General features: G+C 49.7%; 1 protein-coding gene across 1 annotated transcript in view; it reads left to right on the top strand.

The window, feature by feature from the left end:
• CSMD2 (CUB and Sushi multiple domains 2) overlaps window positions 1–12745 on the top strand; it is a 225955-nt gene that overhangs the window by 179891 nt on the left and 33319 nt on the right. The window contains 9 exon segments of the mRNA XM_031063038.1: window positions 1328–1424; window positions 1671–1775; window positions 5010–5128; window positions 6297–6366; window positions 8675–8791; window positions 9739–9948; window positions 10681–10869; window positions 11857–12034; window positions 12662–12743. Of these exon segments, the coding sequence (XP_030918898.1) occupies window positions 1328–1424; window positions 1671–1775; window positions 5010–5128; window positions 6297–6366; window positions 8675–8791; window positions 9739–9948; window positions 10681–10869; window positions 11857–12034; window positions 12662–12743 (1167 nt within the window).

The following is a 12745-nucleotide window of genomic DNA, read 5'->3' on the forward strand; positions in this document are numbered from 1 at the left end:
GGGTGAACTCCACTCACTTTTTGCTTAAAAAAAAATACTTGGGAGGAACTTTAGAGTCGGTTTTATTACCCGGAGTAAATCAAGGAGGAAATGGGTTTCAACGGCTGAAGTGGAGGGGTTGATTTTGTTTTTATTATTTATTATTTGATTTTATTTTAGTTTTATTATTGATTTTCAAATGAGGGGTTTTGATTTGATGTGCAGCAAGGCAGAGGTAAGTGGGGAATTGGGGTGGATGAGGAAATCAGGAAATAAGATTTGGGGAGAAAGGGAGAGGATTCACACATGTGTAGTCAAAGTTTGAGGGAAGTGAAGTCTCCTCACTGCTCATTTTTCCCAATTTTCCAGCACTCTCCTTGTTTGGAGCCGAGCTGTACAACTCATTTATGCTCCTGATTTTTCTTTAAGATTCCTTTTGCGTTTGGGTTTGTTTTTTTCTTTTTGCCTGCCAGTTTAATTTGAGATACCCAATGTTGGAAAATCTCATCCAGACCTTTCGGGTTAGATCCGAATTTTCCCCAAAACAGGTGGTTTTTACTCAGATTTTCTGCCTCACTCTCACGCCATTCACCAAACTTGGGTTTTTAATGGGACACTGAAAGCTTTGAACCATCAGCATTTAGGATTTAGGCAAAATCCCTGTTAATGGTAAACAAAGCTGTGCAATTCCTTGGAGATCCTCGCTCAAGCACGAGCTGCTTTTCGGTATAAATGCAGATTTCTCAGCTCTGCTTTTCGGTATAAATGCAGATTTCTCAGCTCTCCTGATGTTTCTCATCCGAGGATTTCTGTTGATGTTCCAACTAATGGAGCCAAGTGACTTCCTAAGGCCTCCAAACCTTGTGGGGCATGGCAGGGAAAGGTGAAATGTGAAAATGCACTCGAGTGATCCCACTAAAAGCTGAGGAACAAGGCAGGAGCTTGATTGGATTTTTAAAATCCCGTTGTTTAATGTGAGGTGGTTTTTGGGGGTTTATTTTATCTCATGGTTGCTGCTGGTTGCTCTCATTTGAGAGGGCTCAAAGTCTTCAGGGATTTCTCCCAAGAGGGAGGAAAAAAAGGCTGGGATTTTCAGCAGCTGTAAATGAGCTGGGCACTTCCAGGAGCTCTGGAGCAGCAGCAGAAAACAGCATTTCTGTTTGGAAGTTTTGGGGGAAAAATAGCTAGAAAATCCCAGTGGGAATGGTCAAAGGCAGAAGTCTCCATGTTTTGCCAGTGCTGAATCCCCGGAGTGTGTAAACTCAATTAGTGACCCTTTAATTGCTGTTAATTTGATTTATTCCTATTATTTCAATTTTTTTTCCCTTTGTTTTGTTTCTCTCTGCAGATCCAGGTGATCAGTTTTGTCACAGAGCAGAACTGGGATTCCCTGGAAGTGTTTGATGGAGGAGACAACACAGCCACCATGCTGGGGAGCTTCTCTGGTGCGTGGCCCTCGAGCCCATCAGTTCCTGCCCCATTTCATTCGCCTCACAAAATTAAACTTCAAAAATTCCTATTTTATCATTATGTTATAACCTAAAACTATATTTAGCGCACTACTTAAGAGAATTAGTACAGCATCACTTTCTGACACATACAACATTGATTTGAGAATTTGCCACAAGCCAGTCATCAAACAGGCATTTTTCACACTCTGCACTGCCTTTGTGCACCTCTTGTTTTGCCAGGAACCACGGTGCCTGCGCTGCTCAACAGCACTTCAAACCAGCTCTATCTGCATTTCTATTCCGACATCAGCGTCTCCGCTGCCGGCTTTCACCTGGAATACAAAAGTAAGAGCAGCTCCAGCCTTGATCCCGCTGCTCCTGCCAGGTGGGGAGGCGCCTGCGGGGCTGGAGGAGTGCGGGAAGGAGCTGCTGTGGCTCCCTCAAGGAGGGAGTGATAAATAGAGAAAAGATGGAGCAGAGGGGTGGGATGACGCTGGTGGCAGCTTTTTGTGGCTGTGTGGTGGCACAAAGGGGTAAAATATCCGTGGGTGAAGGGCTGGGATCTGGGCTTGGGAAGTGCTGCTTGCCAGGCTTCCAGCTCTTGGCATTCCCTGCTGGAACCGGCAGGCTGGAACATGTCCTCATCCCAAAAATCCTGGCTGGAAGGGTCCTCAGGGGTCATCCCCTGAGGAAAGCAGGGTCAGAACGGAGACAAAACTCAGTTTGAACATTTTGATGGAGCCTGAGCTTGGAAAAACTGCAGGGATGGGGCTGCACAAAGAGCCTGGGCAGCCTCTGCTCACAGGCTGAGGGCTGAACTCCACGTTATCACTGTTATCAGTGTTATCAGTCACTGTTGTGTTATCAGTGTTATCAGGGTGGGTTTTCTGCAGTGCTTTAGTGCAGAAAAAAAAGTTTTCTGCAGTATTTCAGTGGGTACTGGGGATGCTGCCCTCCCTCACCTGCTGGATGTGCTCCTGTCCCCTCAGCCCCAGCACCCTGAGCTGCCCTGGGCACGTTCCTGGATCCAGGGATTTCTGTGCTGTGTGCTCAGAGCTGCCCAGGCCCTGCACAGGAGCGTTCCCAAGGTGGTTGGTCCATCCTCCTTGTCTAAGGGCAGCTTGGCACAACCTGTGGAAGCTCTGAGGTTGTGTGGGCTCCCACTCCTTTTCAAAAACACCTTAGAAACATCTTTAAGGTCCCCTCCAACCCAGATTCTGTGGTGGTGTGGAGCACTTGAGTGGGTTCCTGGTTAGGGATGATCCCAACACCCCCTGGAATGGCAGCACTTGGCTTCCAGCAAGGCTCATGCCGGTTTTTTTTTTGGAAATACAGACCGCAGCACGCGACTCTAGACAGAGAAAGTGTTTTCAAAAAGAAATCCCCAGTGGTGAGAGAACAAACCTGAGTGAGGCAGGGAAGAGAATCCTTTGGGGAAATGGCTGTCAGGTTTGGATGGGGATGACAAAAATTCATTTTCCCCTGGGCCTGTGTTTGATTCCTGATGTCTGATCAGGAGAGGTGCAGCAGCCCAGCTGCAGGGGGTGGGAGTGCCTGGGGTCTGTTACTGTCAGTGTTTGGATAACTCTGGCAGAGAATCCTGGAATGTCCTGAGCTGGGAGGATCCGCCAGTATCATCCAGTCCAGCCCTGGCTCTGCACAGGCACCCCAACAATCCCACCCTGTCCAAACACTCCTGGAGCTCTTGGGATTGTTCCCATTCCCTGGGGAGCCTGGGGGAAAAACCTTTCCCTAAATCCAACCTGAACATTTTGGGGTCATCCTGCCGAGCCGGGAGTGGGGTGGATGATCCAGGAAGTCCAAAACTTCCCGGAGCTTTTGGGAATGTTCCCATTCCCTGGGGAGCCTGGGCAGTGCCCAGCTCCCTTTGGGGGGAAAAACCTTTCCCTAAATCCAACCTGAACATTTTGGGGTCATCCTGCCGAGCCGGGAGTGGGATGGATGATCCTTGCAGGTCCCAGCTCAGGATATTCCATGATTTTCCCAGCTCTGCTGCTGGTGAGGGTGAGCCTGGGCTGGTGGGAAGTGTCCATGAAATGTCCAAGGGCAGCTTTTGGAGCAGCCTGGGCTGGTTTGGAGGTGTTGGAGGGGGGAGTTGGGTGATTTAGGAGCCCTCCCACCCAAACCAGTGTGAGATTCCCTGCAATGGCACAGCTGGGGCTGCTTTAGAGCCAAGCAGCACCAAAACCTTCCAGGATTTGCTGCCTTTACTCACTGAAACCTTGTCCATTATTGAATGCAGCAGGATTACAGCCACCACAGGATTGGGAGAGAAAAAACGTGCCCAGCCTGTGCTCTGGGAGCTGCAGGAATCCTCTGGCTGTGACTCTGTTTCTTCTCCAGCTCTATTCCAATCAATAAATCCTTTGAGCACCCTCCTGCAAAAATCATGGCCAGGTTTCTCATGAGCCTGGGGATTTATCAGCCCTGCCTGTTTCCTTGGCTGAGGAAATTAATAGGTGTTGATTTTCAGGGCAGCTGGAAATAATGCGATTTCTGCTCTGTTTGTACAATTGGAATCTCCCAGCCCTGAGCCCTGGTTTTTTGGGGTTTTTTTGTGTGTGTTCTTTCTGGGAGGAAGTTGGGAGAGGTGAGCTAAAACAGGGGAGGAGAACTCAGGTTTCTCCCTCACTGTGCTCTTCCCTCTGCATGCTCCAAAGCCAGGAACAATTTGGGACTGAGTGAAAGGCACTGATGTGAAGGAGAAGTTATTTAAAGCCATTTTCCCTCCTGCCTCTCTGAAGGTCAAGCAGCACATCCAGGAGCAGGGAGGGGAGCGTGACTGGGCTTTAGGAGGAGACTCAGCCTCTCCTGGCTCCTTTTCTCTTTTATTTTCTCCCTGCCTGGGGCTCTGTGGGGCTGGAGCAGAGCAGGAGCCCTTGCAGGGATGCAGGAGGTTGTGGTGGAGAGGAGCCTGCAGGATTCATTTCATCTCCCTGGGCTGTGCCGAGGGGAGAGGGAGACTGGGAAGGAGAGGGGAGATGGGGGGAAGGAGAGGAGAAAATGTGGTTAGGAGAGAGGGAGATGTTGGAAAGGGGAAGAAAAGGGGAAGAAAAGGGGAAGGGGAAGGGGAAGGGGAAGGGGAAGGGGAAGGGGGAGGAAAGGGAAGAAAGGAAAGGAAAGGAAAGGAAAGGAAAGGAAAGGAAAGGAAAGGAAAGGAAAGGAAAGGAAAGGAAAGGAAAGGAAAGGAAAGGAAAGGAAAGGGGAAAGGAGAAAGGAGAAAGGAGAAGGAAAAGGGGAGAAAGAAGAAAGGAGAAAGGAAGAAGGGAAAGGAGAAAGGAAGAAGGGAAGGGAAAAGGGAAGGAGAGCCCATCACCTCACACAAGATGTCACAGGTTGTTAGTTGGGTTTGCAGCAGGCTATTCCCAGCTGTAAATGTGGGGATGGAACTGGGCTGCCCCTGGAGAATCCAAAATAGACAGAATTTCCCCACCCAGAGTCTGCGGTGGCGCTTGGCAAACGGGAGCGGGGTAAAACACAAAGCGTGTCCCCATCCCTCCAGCCCCCAGCGCAGCCCCAGCCCCGCTCCCTGAGCTCCCATCTCCCTTCCCCACACAGCCGTGGGCCTCTCCAGCTGCCCGGAGCCGGCGGTTCCTGGGAATGGGCTGAAGATCGGCGAGCGCTACCTGGTGAACGACGTGGTGTCCTTCCAGTGCGAGCCTGGCTACGCCCTGCAGGTACAGCCCCAGCTCCCTGCTGCTCCAGACCCTGCACTGCCTCACTTGCTGACTCTGAACTCCTTATGAAGTGTTTAGCAAGGTCTCCTCGCAGCTCAGTCCCACAGAGCAATCCTTTTCCTCTCCTCAGTCCCACAGAGCAATCCTTTTCCTCTCCTCAGTCCCACAGAGCAATCCTTTTCCTCTCCTCGGTCCCACAGAACAATCAATTTCCAGCCCCAGAACCAAGGATGCCGCTGCAGCTTCAGCCCCAAAAAGTGCAAACAGCAGGGAATGGAGGAGAGCAAACTGGGAGGGTGGGACTGCATCACCTGGAGCTGGAATTGGACAATGAACCCCAATATGGAAATGGACCAAAACTTATAAAAGTGTGAAAACTCATGGCTCAGGGTCCATATTGGGTCCGTCTTGGGTGTAGCCACAGCCTTGTGCAGCCCAAGGTGTGTCCTGTAAAAACCTTTTAATAAATCCCTTATTCCTTTAGCTCTGTTCCAGGTCTTTGGGCATCACCAGAAGGATTCCTGCTTTTCTGGGTTCTCTACATTCTTTACACATCTGTTTGTAGCTCTGTGGTTGTATTTGTGATCAGTTCCAGAACTTTTCCCTGCCTTTTTCTGAGGCAGAAAGACAAAACAGAGCTCCAAGCTGGGGGTCCCAGGTTCCTGTCCTTCCTTGGTTCTTCCAAGGTTGAAACCAGCTCTTGGAGACACATTTTCATCAACAGAGTTTAGTCCCTGAGGGAGAGGATTCAGAGATGGGTGAATTACCTCACTATTTATGTCTCTAATTGATGATTTTTGTCAATTATGCTAATTTGCTGCATTTGTAGAACTGTATTCACCCCCCTTAGAGGAGTGAGCATTTTATGGACATTTTTCCATATCTTCCCTTGGACTCCTCCAATAAAGATCAGCCTTTAGATGACCTCCTACACTAACATCATCTCCAAAGATAATCCCCAAGTGTGAAAGATCATCTCCAAATCAAGTTGTTTCATTCCACCATTCTTTAAGGCATCACTTTTTCCGACACCCCAGATGCAACAGGCATCTCCCTGTGGATCAGATCCATCTTGCAAGGAATTTTTTCCCTGCCAGGACAGGGAGAGGCTCTCCCCTTTGTTTTCCATCCCCCTCCCAAACCCCTGTTTTGTTTTCCATCCCTGCAGGGCCACTCTCACATCTCCTGCATGCCGGGCACGGTGCGCCGCTGGAATTACCCTCCACCCCTCTGCATTGGTGAGGAATCAACTTCTTTCTACCTGGCTGATATTTATAACACTTCCCTAAATAAAACCAAGGCTAAAGAGCTGATTTAGAGAAATTCAGGCTGGTTCTGCACGTGTGAGAGAGTGTGGGGAAACATTGGGTTGCCAGGGAAATTGTGCCCAAGAAGTCCCCGTGGGCTGCCTGGAGTGCTTTGTTTTGGATGTTACAGATGTGGCTCTAGCACAAAATGTGAAACACAGAATTATCCCCCTCAGCACAAAACCATTCAGAAGGGAAAAACTCCCAATTTCTTCGTGCTGGTTTTATGGCTTGAGGATTTTTTTTTTTCCCCATCTGAAGCGTGGTTTATTTTTGTGGAATGTGTCTGGTACCACCAAAGCTGCTCCTTTCACTGGGGCCTGGTCTCTCCCAGGATCCCAACTTGCTGTGCCCACTCTGCTGTCCAGCAGGTGACCACAGGTCACTTGTCCAGGTCACTGTTTGCCCTCAGATCTGTTCAGTCCTTTCCAGGCCTGAACATTCCATTTTCCCTGTGGAAGAGGCCTGGAGGTGAAGGGAACTTGCAGGAGGTTTTTAAAATTATTTTCAGTCATTTGCTTTTAGCAAATGTAGATGTTTAATATTCATATTGCGCATTTTGCGGCTCTGAGAGAGACATTTATGCATTTAATAGCTTTAGTTAACAGTTATTTTGGGCTCCTGCTGTTCCAGCTTACATCATTTGGCTTTAAAGTAATTATAAGAGCCAACAGTTCTTTTATCTGATGATCTGCAGGCCAGCAATAAATGGAGAGATATTTCCAGGAGAATGACTGAGCTAAAGGGCCCGTTCCCTTGGGAGCTGCTCTGAATGGAAGCAGAAGTCCTTGGGCTGAGCTGGGAGATCCCAGCATGGAGGAGGATCCCAAAAGCTGGCAGCCCACAAGTTTGGTTCTTTGAATCAGCACCAGCCTCCCAACCCAGCAGGATTTTGGCTGTGCCTGTCTTTTCCGCTCCCTGGGAAAGGTCAGGCAGCTGCAGAGAGGCAGAAACACATCTGGAGCCACTCCTGCAGGAGTGAGTGTCACCTTTGTGGGTGCGACGCTCCTGGGGCTCTGCCCTGTGTCCACCAGAGCTCCTGCTCCAGGCACAGTTTGATTTTCTCCTGGTCTGCTTCCTCCAGCTGCTGGTCTTCTAAATAATTCAGCAGCAGTTCTATTAAAGAGCCATTAGGAGGAAGAAGCAAGAGAAATCTTCTGGGAGAAACCTCGTTAGGAGCAGGTCTGGGGTAATGAGATATTGGACAAAGAGCCTGTGCCTGGCTGTCACAGCGAGTTAGGAGAACACCTGGCTGGATTCAGCTGGGTGCTGCTGCTGGGACCAGGTGGAGGTCATCCAGATAAGGATGAGAAGGTGCTGTCAGCGCTTAAATTTCATGTGATGCCTTTTGTAAACATATTTTTGGGCTGTCGTGGCTGGCAGTCGTCTGCAGGCAGTGAGCAAACACTCTGCGCTGGATTTATCGGTGACAGACTGCCCAGAGATTGGCAGGGGAAAGGAGAGGCTGTAACTGGGGTCAAAATGGCATCACTCAGCTTCTTCACAGCCGTTTTTTGAGCTGGTGAAAGTGTCAGTCAAGTGCTGGTGCCTGGTTTGATGCAATGTCTGTGGGCAGAGCAGGTGTCCGTCCCCTCTGTCACTGCTCAGATCTGGCTCTCCCTCTGTGGCGGCCCAAACTGGATCTCTGGGCTCAGTCTTCATCTCCCAAGGGCAGGAGAAAGGCACATCCATTCCTGATGTGGTGTGACGGTGGTCACAAGGGTTCTTGGGTGAAGGAAGAGACGAGATCCTTGACTCCATTATCAGAAGGCTTGATTGATTATTTTAATATATTTACATATGCTATAACTATGCTAAAAAGAAAAGGAAAGCAAGGTTTCCAGAAGCTGCTGCTAAGAATAGAATAGTAAAGAATGAAAACAAAGGAGCTCTCTCTGACTCTGTCTGAGACAATTCAGTCCTGGATTGGCCACCAACTAAAAACATCCAATCTGGGCCAATCCAGATGGACCTGTTGCATTCCATAGCAGCAGATAACCTATTGTTTACATCTTGTTGCTGAACTTCTTTGCTTCAGCACGAAAAATCCTGAGAGCGGACTTTTCATGAAAGAAAAGTCTGTGACAATGTGGCCCTGCAGTGCCTGGAAACGTGGCGCTGGTTCCTTTTTCTCAGCTGAGTCTTTAATTCCTTGATTTCCCATGGCCCTCACCCAGACAGACCCCTCAGGGGAGATCCTGTGACTGGATCCTGACCATGGTCCCTGTTGTTCTTCCAGCCCAGTGTGGAGGAACGGCAGAAGAGATGGAAGGAGTGCTCCTGAGCCCAGGATTCCCAGGAAATTACCCCAGCAACCTGGACTGCACGTGGAGGATCCTGCTGCCCGTGGGGTTTGGTGAGAGAGATGGGTTTGGGTTGGAGCTGTCACAGAAGAGAGGCTGAAAAATCAGAGAATCCCTGACTGGTTTGGGTTGGGAAGAACCTCAAGATCATCTCATCCCACCCCCTGCCAGGGGAAACTATCCCAAAGTGTTCCAAACCCCATCCAACCTGGTCTGGGACACTCCCAGGGATCCAGGGGCAGCCACAGCTTCTCTGGGCACCTGAGCCAGGACTCCCCACCCTCCCAGGGAGGAATGGCCTCCTAAGCTCCACTCCAAAGCTCCTCTGAGTCAGTTGGAGGGCACTGTGTGTCCCCAGGGCAGTTAAAGTCCTGCTGAGTGCACAGGCTGTCCTGGGCTCTGTGGGTGGGCAATGCTGGGGCTGGAGCTGGGATTGGAGCTGGGTTTGAAGCTGGAGTTGGTGCTGATGTTGGGATTGGTGCTGGGTTTAAAGCTGGGGTTGGTGCTGATGTTGGGATTGGTGCTGGGTTTAAAGCTGGGGCTGGTGCTGATGTTGGGATTGGAGCTGAGTTTAAAGCTGGGGTTGGTGCTGATGTTGGGGTTGGAGCTGGGTTTAAAGCTGGGGTTGGTGCTGATGTTGGGGTTGGGATTGGAGCTAGGGTTGGAGCTGGGATTGGTGTTGGGATTGAAATCAGGGTAAGAGCTCGGGTTAGTGCTGATCTTGGTGCTGAGGTTGGAGCTGGGTTTGGTATTGGGATAGGAGCCAGGGTTGGTGCTGATGTTGGGGTTGCAGCTGATGTTGGGGTTGGGGTTAGTGCTGATGTAGGTGCTGGGATTGGAGCTGGGTTTGGTGCTGATGTTGGGGTTGGTTCTGCTATTGGAGCCGGGGTTAGGACTGATGTTGGGGTTGGTGCTGATGTTGGTGCTGCTGTTGGAGCTGGTGCGGGTGCAAAATCTCAGCTGCAATTTTAGAGCCCAACTCCTCCTCCCCCTTCTCCAGGTGCCCACATCCAGTTCCTGAACTTCTCCACGGAGCCCAACCACGACTTTGTGGAGATCCGTAACGGGCCCTACGACACCAGCGGCATCATCGGGCGCTTCAGCGGCGCCGAGCTGCCCGGCTCCCTGCTCTCCACCTCCCACGAGACCACCGTGTACTTCCACAGCGACCACTCCCAGAACAAACCCGGCTTCAAGCTGGAGTACCAAGGTCAGCAGGGACAGTCCTGCCCCGGGGGCGGCGATTCTTGAGTTAACTCTGTGGCTGTTGGGTTAATTACTTGGTTGTTGAGTTAACTCTGTTGTTGTTGAGTTAATTCTGTGGTTGTTAAGGTAACTCTGTGGTTGTTGAGTTAATTCCGTGGTTGTTGAGTTGAATTAATTCTGTGGTTGTTGAGTTAATTCTGTGATTGTTGAGTTAATTCTGTGGTTGTTGAGTTAACTCCGTGGTTGTTGAGTTAACTCCATGGTTGTTGAGGTAATTCTGTGGTTGTTAATTCCATGATTGCTGAGTTAACTCCATGGTTGTTGAGTTAATTCTGTTAATTCCATGGTTGTTTAGTTAATTCTGTGGTTGTTGAGTTAATTCTGTGGTTATTGGGTTAACTGCGTGGTTGCTGAGTTAATTCTGTGTTTATTAAGTTAATTCTGTGGTTGTTGAGTTAATTCTGTGGTTGTTGAGTTAATTCCGTGGTTGCTGAGTTAATTCCCTGGTTGTTGAGGTAACTCTGTGGTTGTTGAGTTCATTTCGTGGTTGTTGAGTTAACTCCATGGTTGTTGACTCCAAACCTCCCTGGGCACCCCCTTCCAACCCTTTTCCTGGTGAAATTCCTCCTGAGCTCCATCCCGCCCCTCCCCTGGCACAGCTTGAGGCCGTTCCTCCTTGCCCTGTCCCTTTTTCCCTGGAAATGAAACACAAACCATTCCCACTGTGTTTCCCCAGCCTACGAGCTGCAGGAGTGCCCCGACCCGGAGCCCTTTGCCAACGGGGTGGTGCGAGGAGCTGGCTACAACGTTGGCCAGTCCATCTCCTTCGAGTGCCTGCCTGGCTACCAGCTCATCGGGCACCCCGTGCTCACCTGCCAGCACGGCACCAACAGGAACTGGGACCACCCCCTCCCCAGGTGTGAAGGTATGGCCTGGGCTCACCTGGGCACGGCGCTTCGGCTCCTTGGGATGGGCTGGGAGCAAAGGTGTGGCTGGGAATGAGCTCTTGGAGATAATTGTGGGCTCCATGAGGTATTTTGGTGAATATTTGGGGTGTTTTGGGGGGGTTTGAGTCTTTGGGTGTGGGTGAGGAGAATCTGTGTCTCTCAGCTCCCTGCTGGAGCTGTTATTTCTGTGTGGCACAGTCCAGAGGCCTTGGAGTGATAATTCCTTGCTGCTTTATTCCCTCAACAACATCCAGCTCCCATTGATCTAGCTCTGATAAATAAAAATGGTCACTGATAAAATAATCTTGCAGCTCTGAGGACTCTGTGTGTGTGTCCCTGTCTGTCTCTTTCATGGGCATCTCCAAAATCTCCAGGATCTCTCCAGGTGGGAGATCCTCAGGAATCTCCCAAGGTGGTTTTCTTTCTGAAAACTGTGCTCGGGGAACTCTGCAGGCTGAAGATTTACATTCCAGGCATCCAAACTCATCCAAATTCTCATTTCCAACCCCCTCATGGTTGTTTCAGCCTTTCACCCCTCGGGCTGCTGGCCGGAATTCTGTGGGATTTACTTCCAGAAGGGTTTCAGGTGAACCTTTAAGAAGTTCAGACGTGCTTATTGAAGATTTCCCAGCCCATTTCCCAGGAGCACTGACCTTTATCCCAGCACTGGCTCTGCAGGAGCTGTGCAAGGAGGGAGAGAGGTGATATTTGCCCTCTTGTAAGTCCTTGAACCCAGAGAACACAAAGCACAAAGAGCTGAATCCTCAGCTGCTCTTTCAGTGCTGGCTCTGTGCTTGCAGCAGAGAAGAATTATTTCAGGCAATTTAGGCCAAGATCTGGATTTTTCTGGATGCAGAATTGTTACTTTTGTACCGAAAAAAAAAAAAAGGAATAAAAATGGAATATAAGGATGTTTAGGGGGATATTTCCTCACTGGGTTTGTGTTTCTCTCTGCTCCCCTGCAGTGCCTTGTGGGGGCAATGTCACAGCCCAGAATGGGACAGTTTACTCTCCTGGCTTCCCCAACCAGTACCCAAATTCCCAGGATTGCACCTGGCTGCTGACAGTGCCCGTGGGGTATGGGATCCACCTGAACTTCACCCTGCTGCAGACGGAGCCCTACAACGACTTCATCACTGTCTGGTGGGTGCAGGGGGTCAGGAGTCACTCCAAGGACTCATTTTGGGGAAATACTCCTGGCTTTGAAATAGCAGCAACTGGGAATGGGAGCCCTGGGATCCCCTTTGCAAGCTGGGAGTTTCCCGGTGTTCTGGAGAAAAGAAGAGAAATTAAGAATTTTTTTGAGCTTTCTTTTAATATGAATAAATAAAAAATATTATTTATTATTTATAATGGATAATCTTCGTTATTTATTAATAATGGAGGTTATCAACTTCAGGCAGCCAGGGGACCTCTGATTAAAGGGTTTGTGACCAAATTTTGAGCTTGTAGCGCTCAAAGTCTGACCTTCAGAATATCCCCTGGAATATTCTGAAGGGGATATTCAGAATCCATGTTTGGCTGGGCAAACAGGGAGTGAAATTCCTTTGGGAAACAGGTCCTAATTCCTCAGTTTTTGAGGTTAAAACTGAAATTTGCGTTTCTGATTGCCAGCTGGGAGCCAGGAGGGGTTGTTAAGTGTTAAACTGGAGCGGAGGGGTCTGATATGTGGATGTGGGAGAGGGAAAGGAAAACGTAGGTTGGGTTCCTAGGCTTAAATCCTTGGGATTTAATCAATTGAATCAATTTTCCTTGTGTTCCTGCCATCAGGGATGGGCCCCAGCAAACAGCCCCCCAGCTGGGGGTGTTCACGGGCAACTCGGCCAAGAAATCTGCCCAGAGCTCCTCCAACCA

This window comes from Geospiza fortis, unplaced genomic scaffold, assembly GCF_000277835.1.
Source record: "Geospiza fortis unplaced genomic scaffold, GeoFor_1.0 scaffold289, whole genome shotgun sequence".
Lineage (NCBI taxonomy): Eukaryota > Metazoa > Chordata > Aves > Passeriformes > Thraupidae > Geospiza > Geospiza fortis.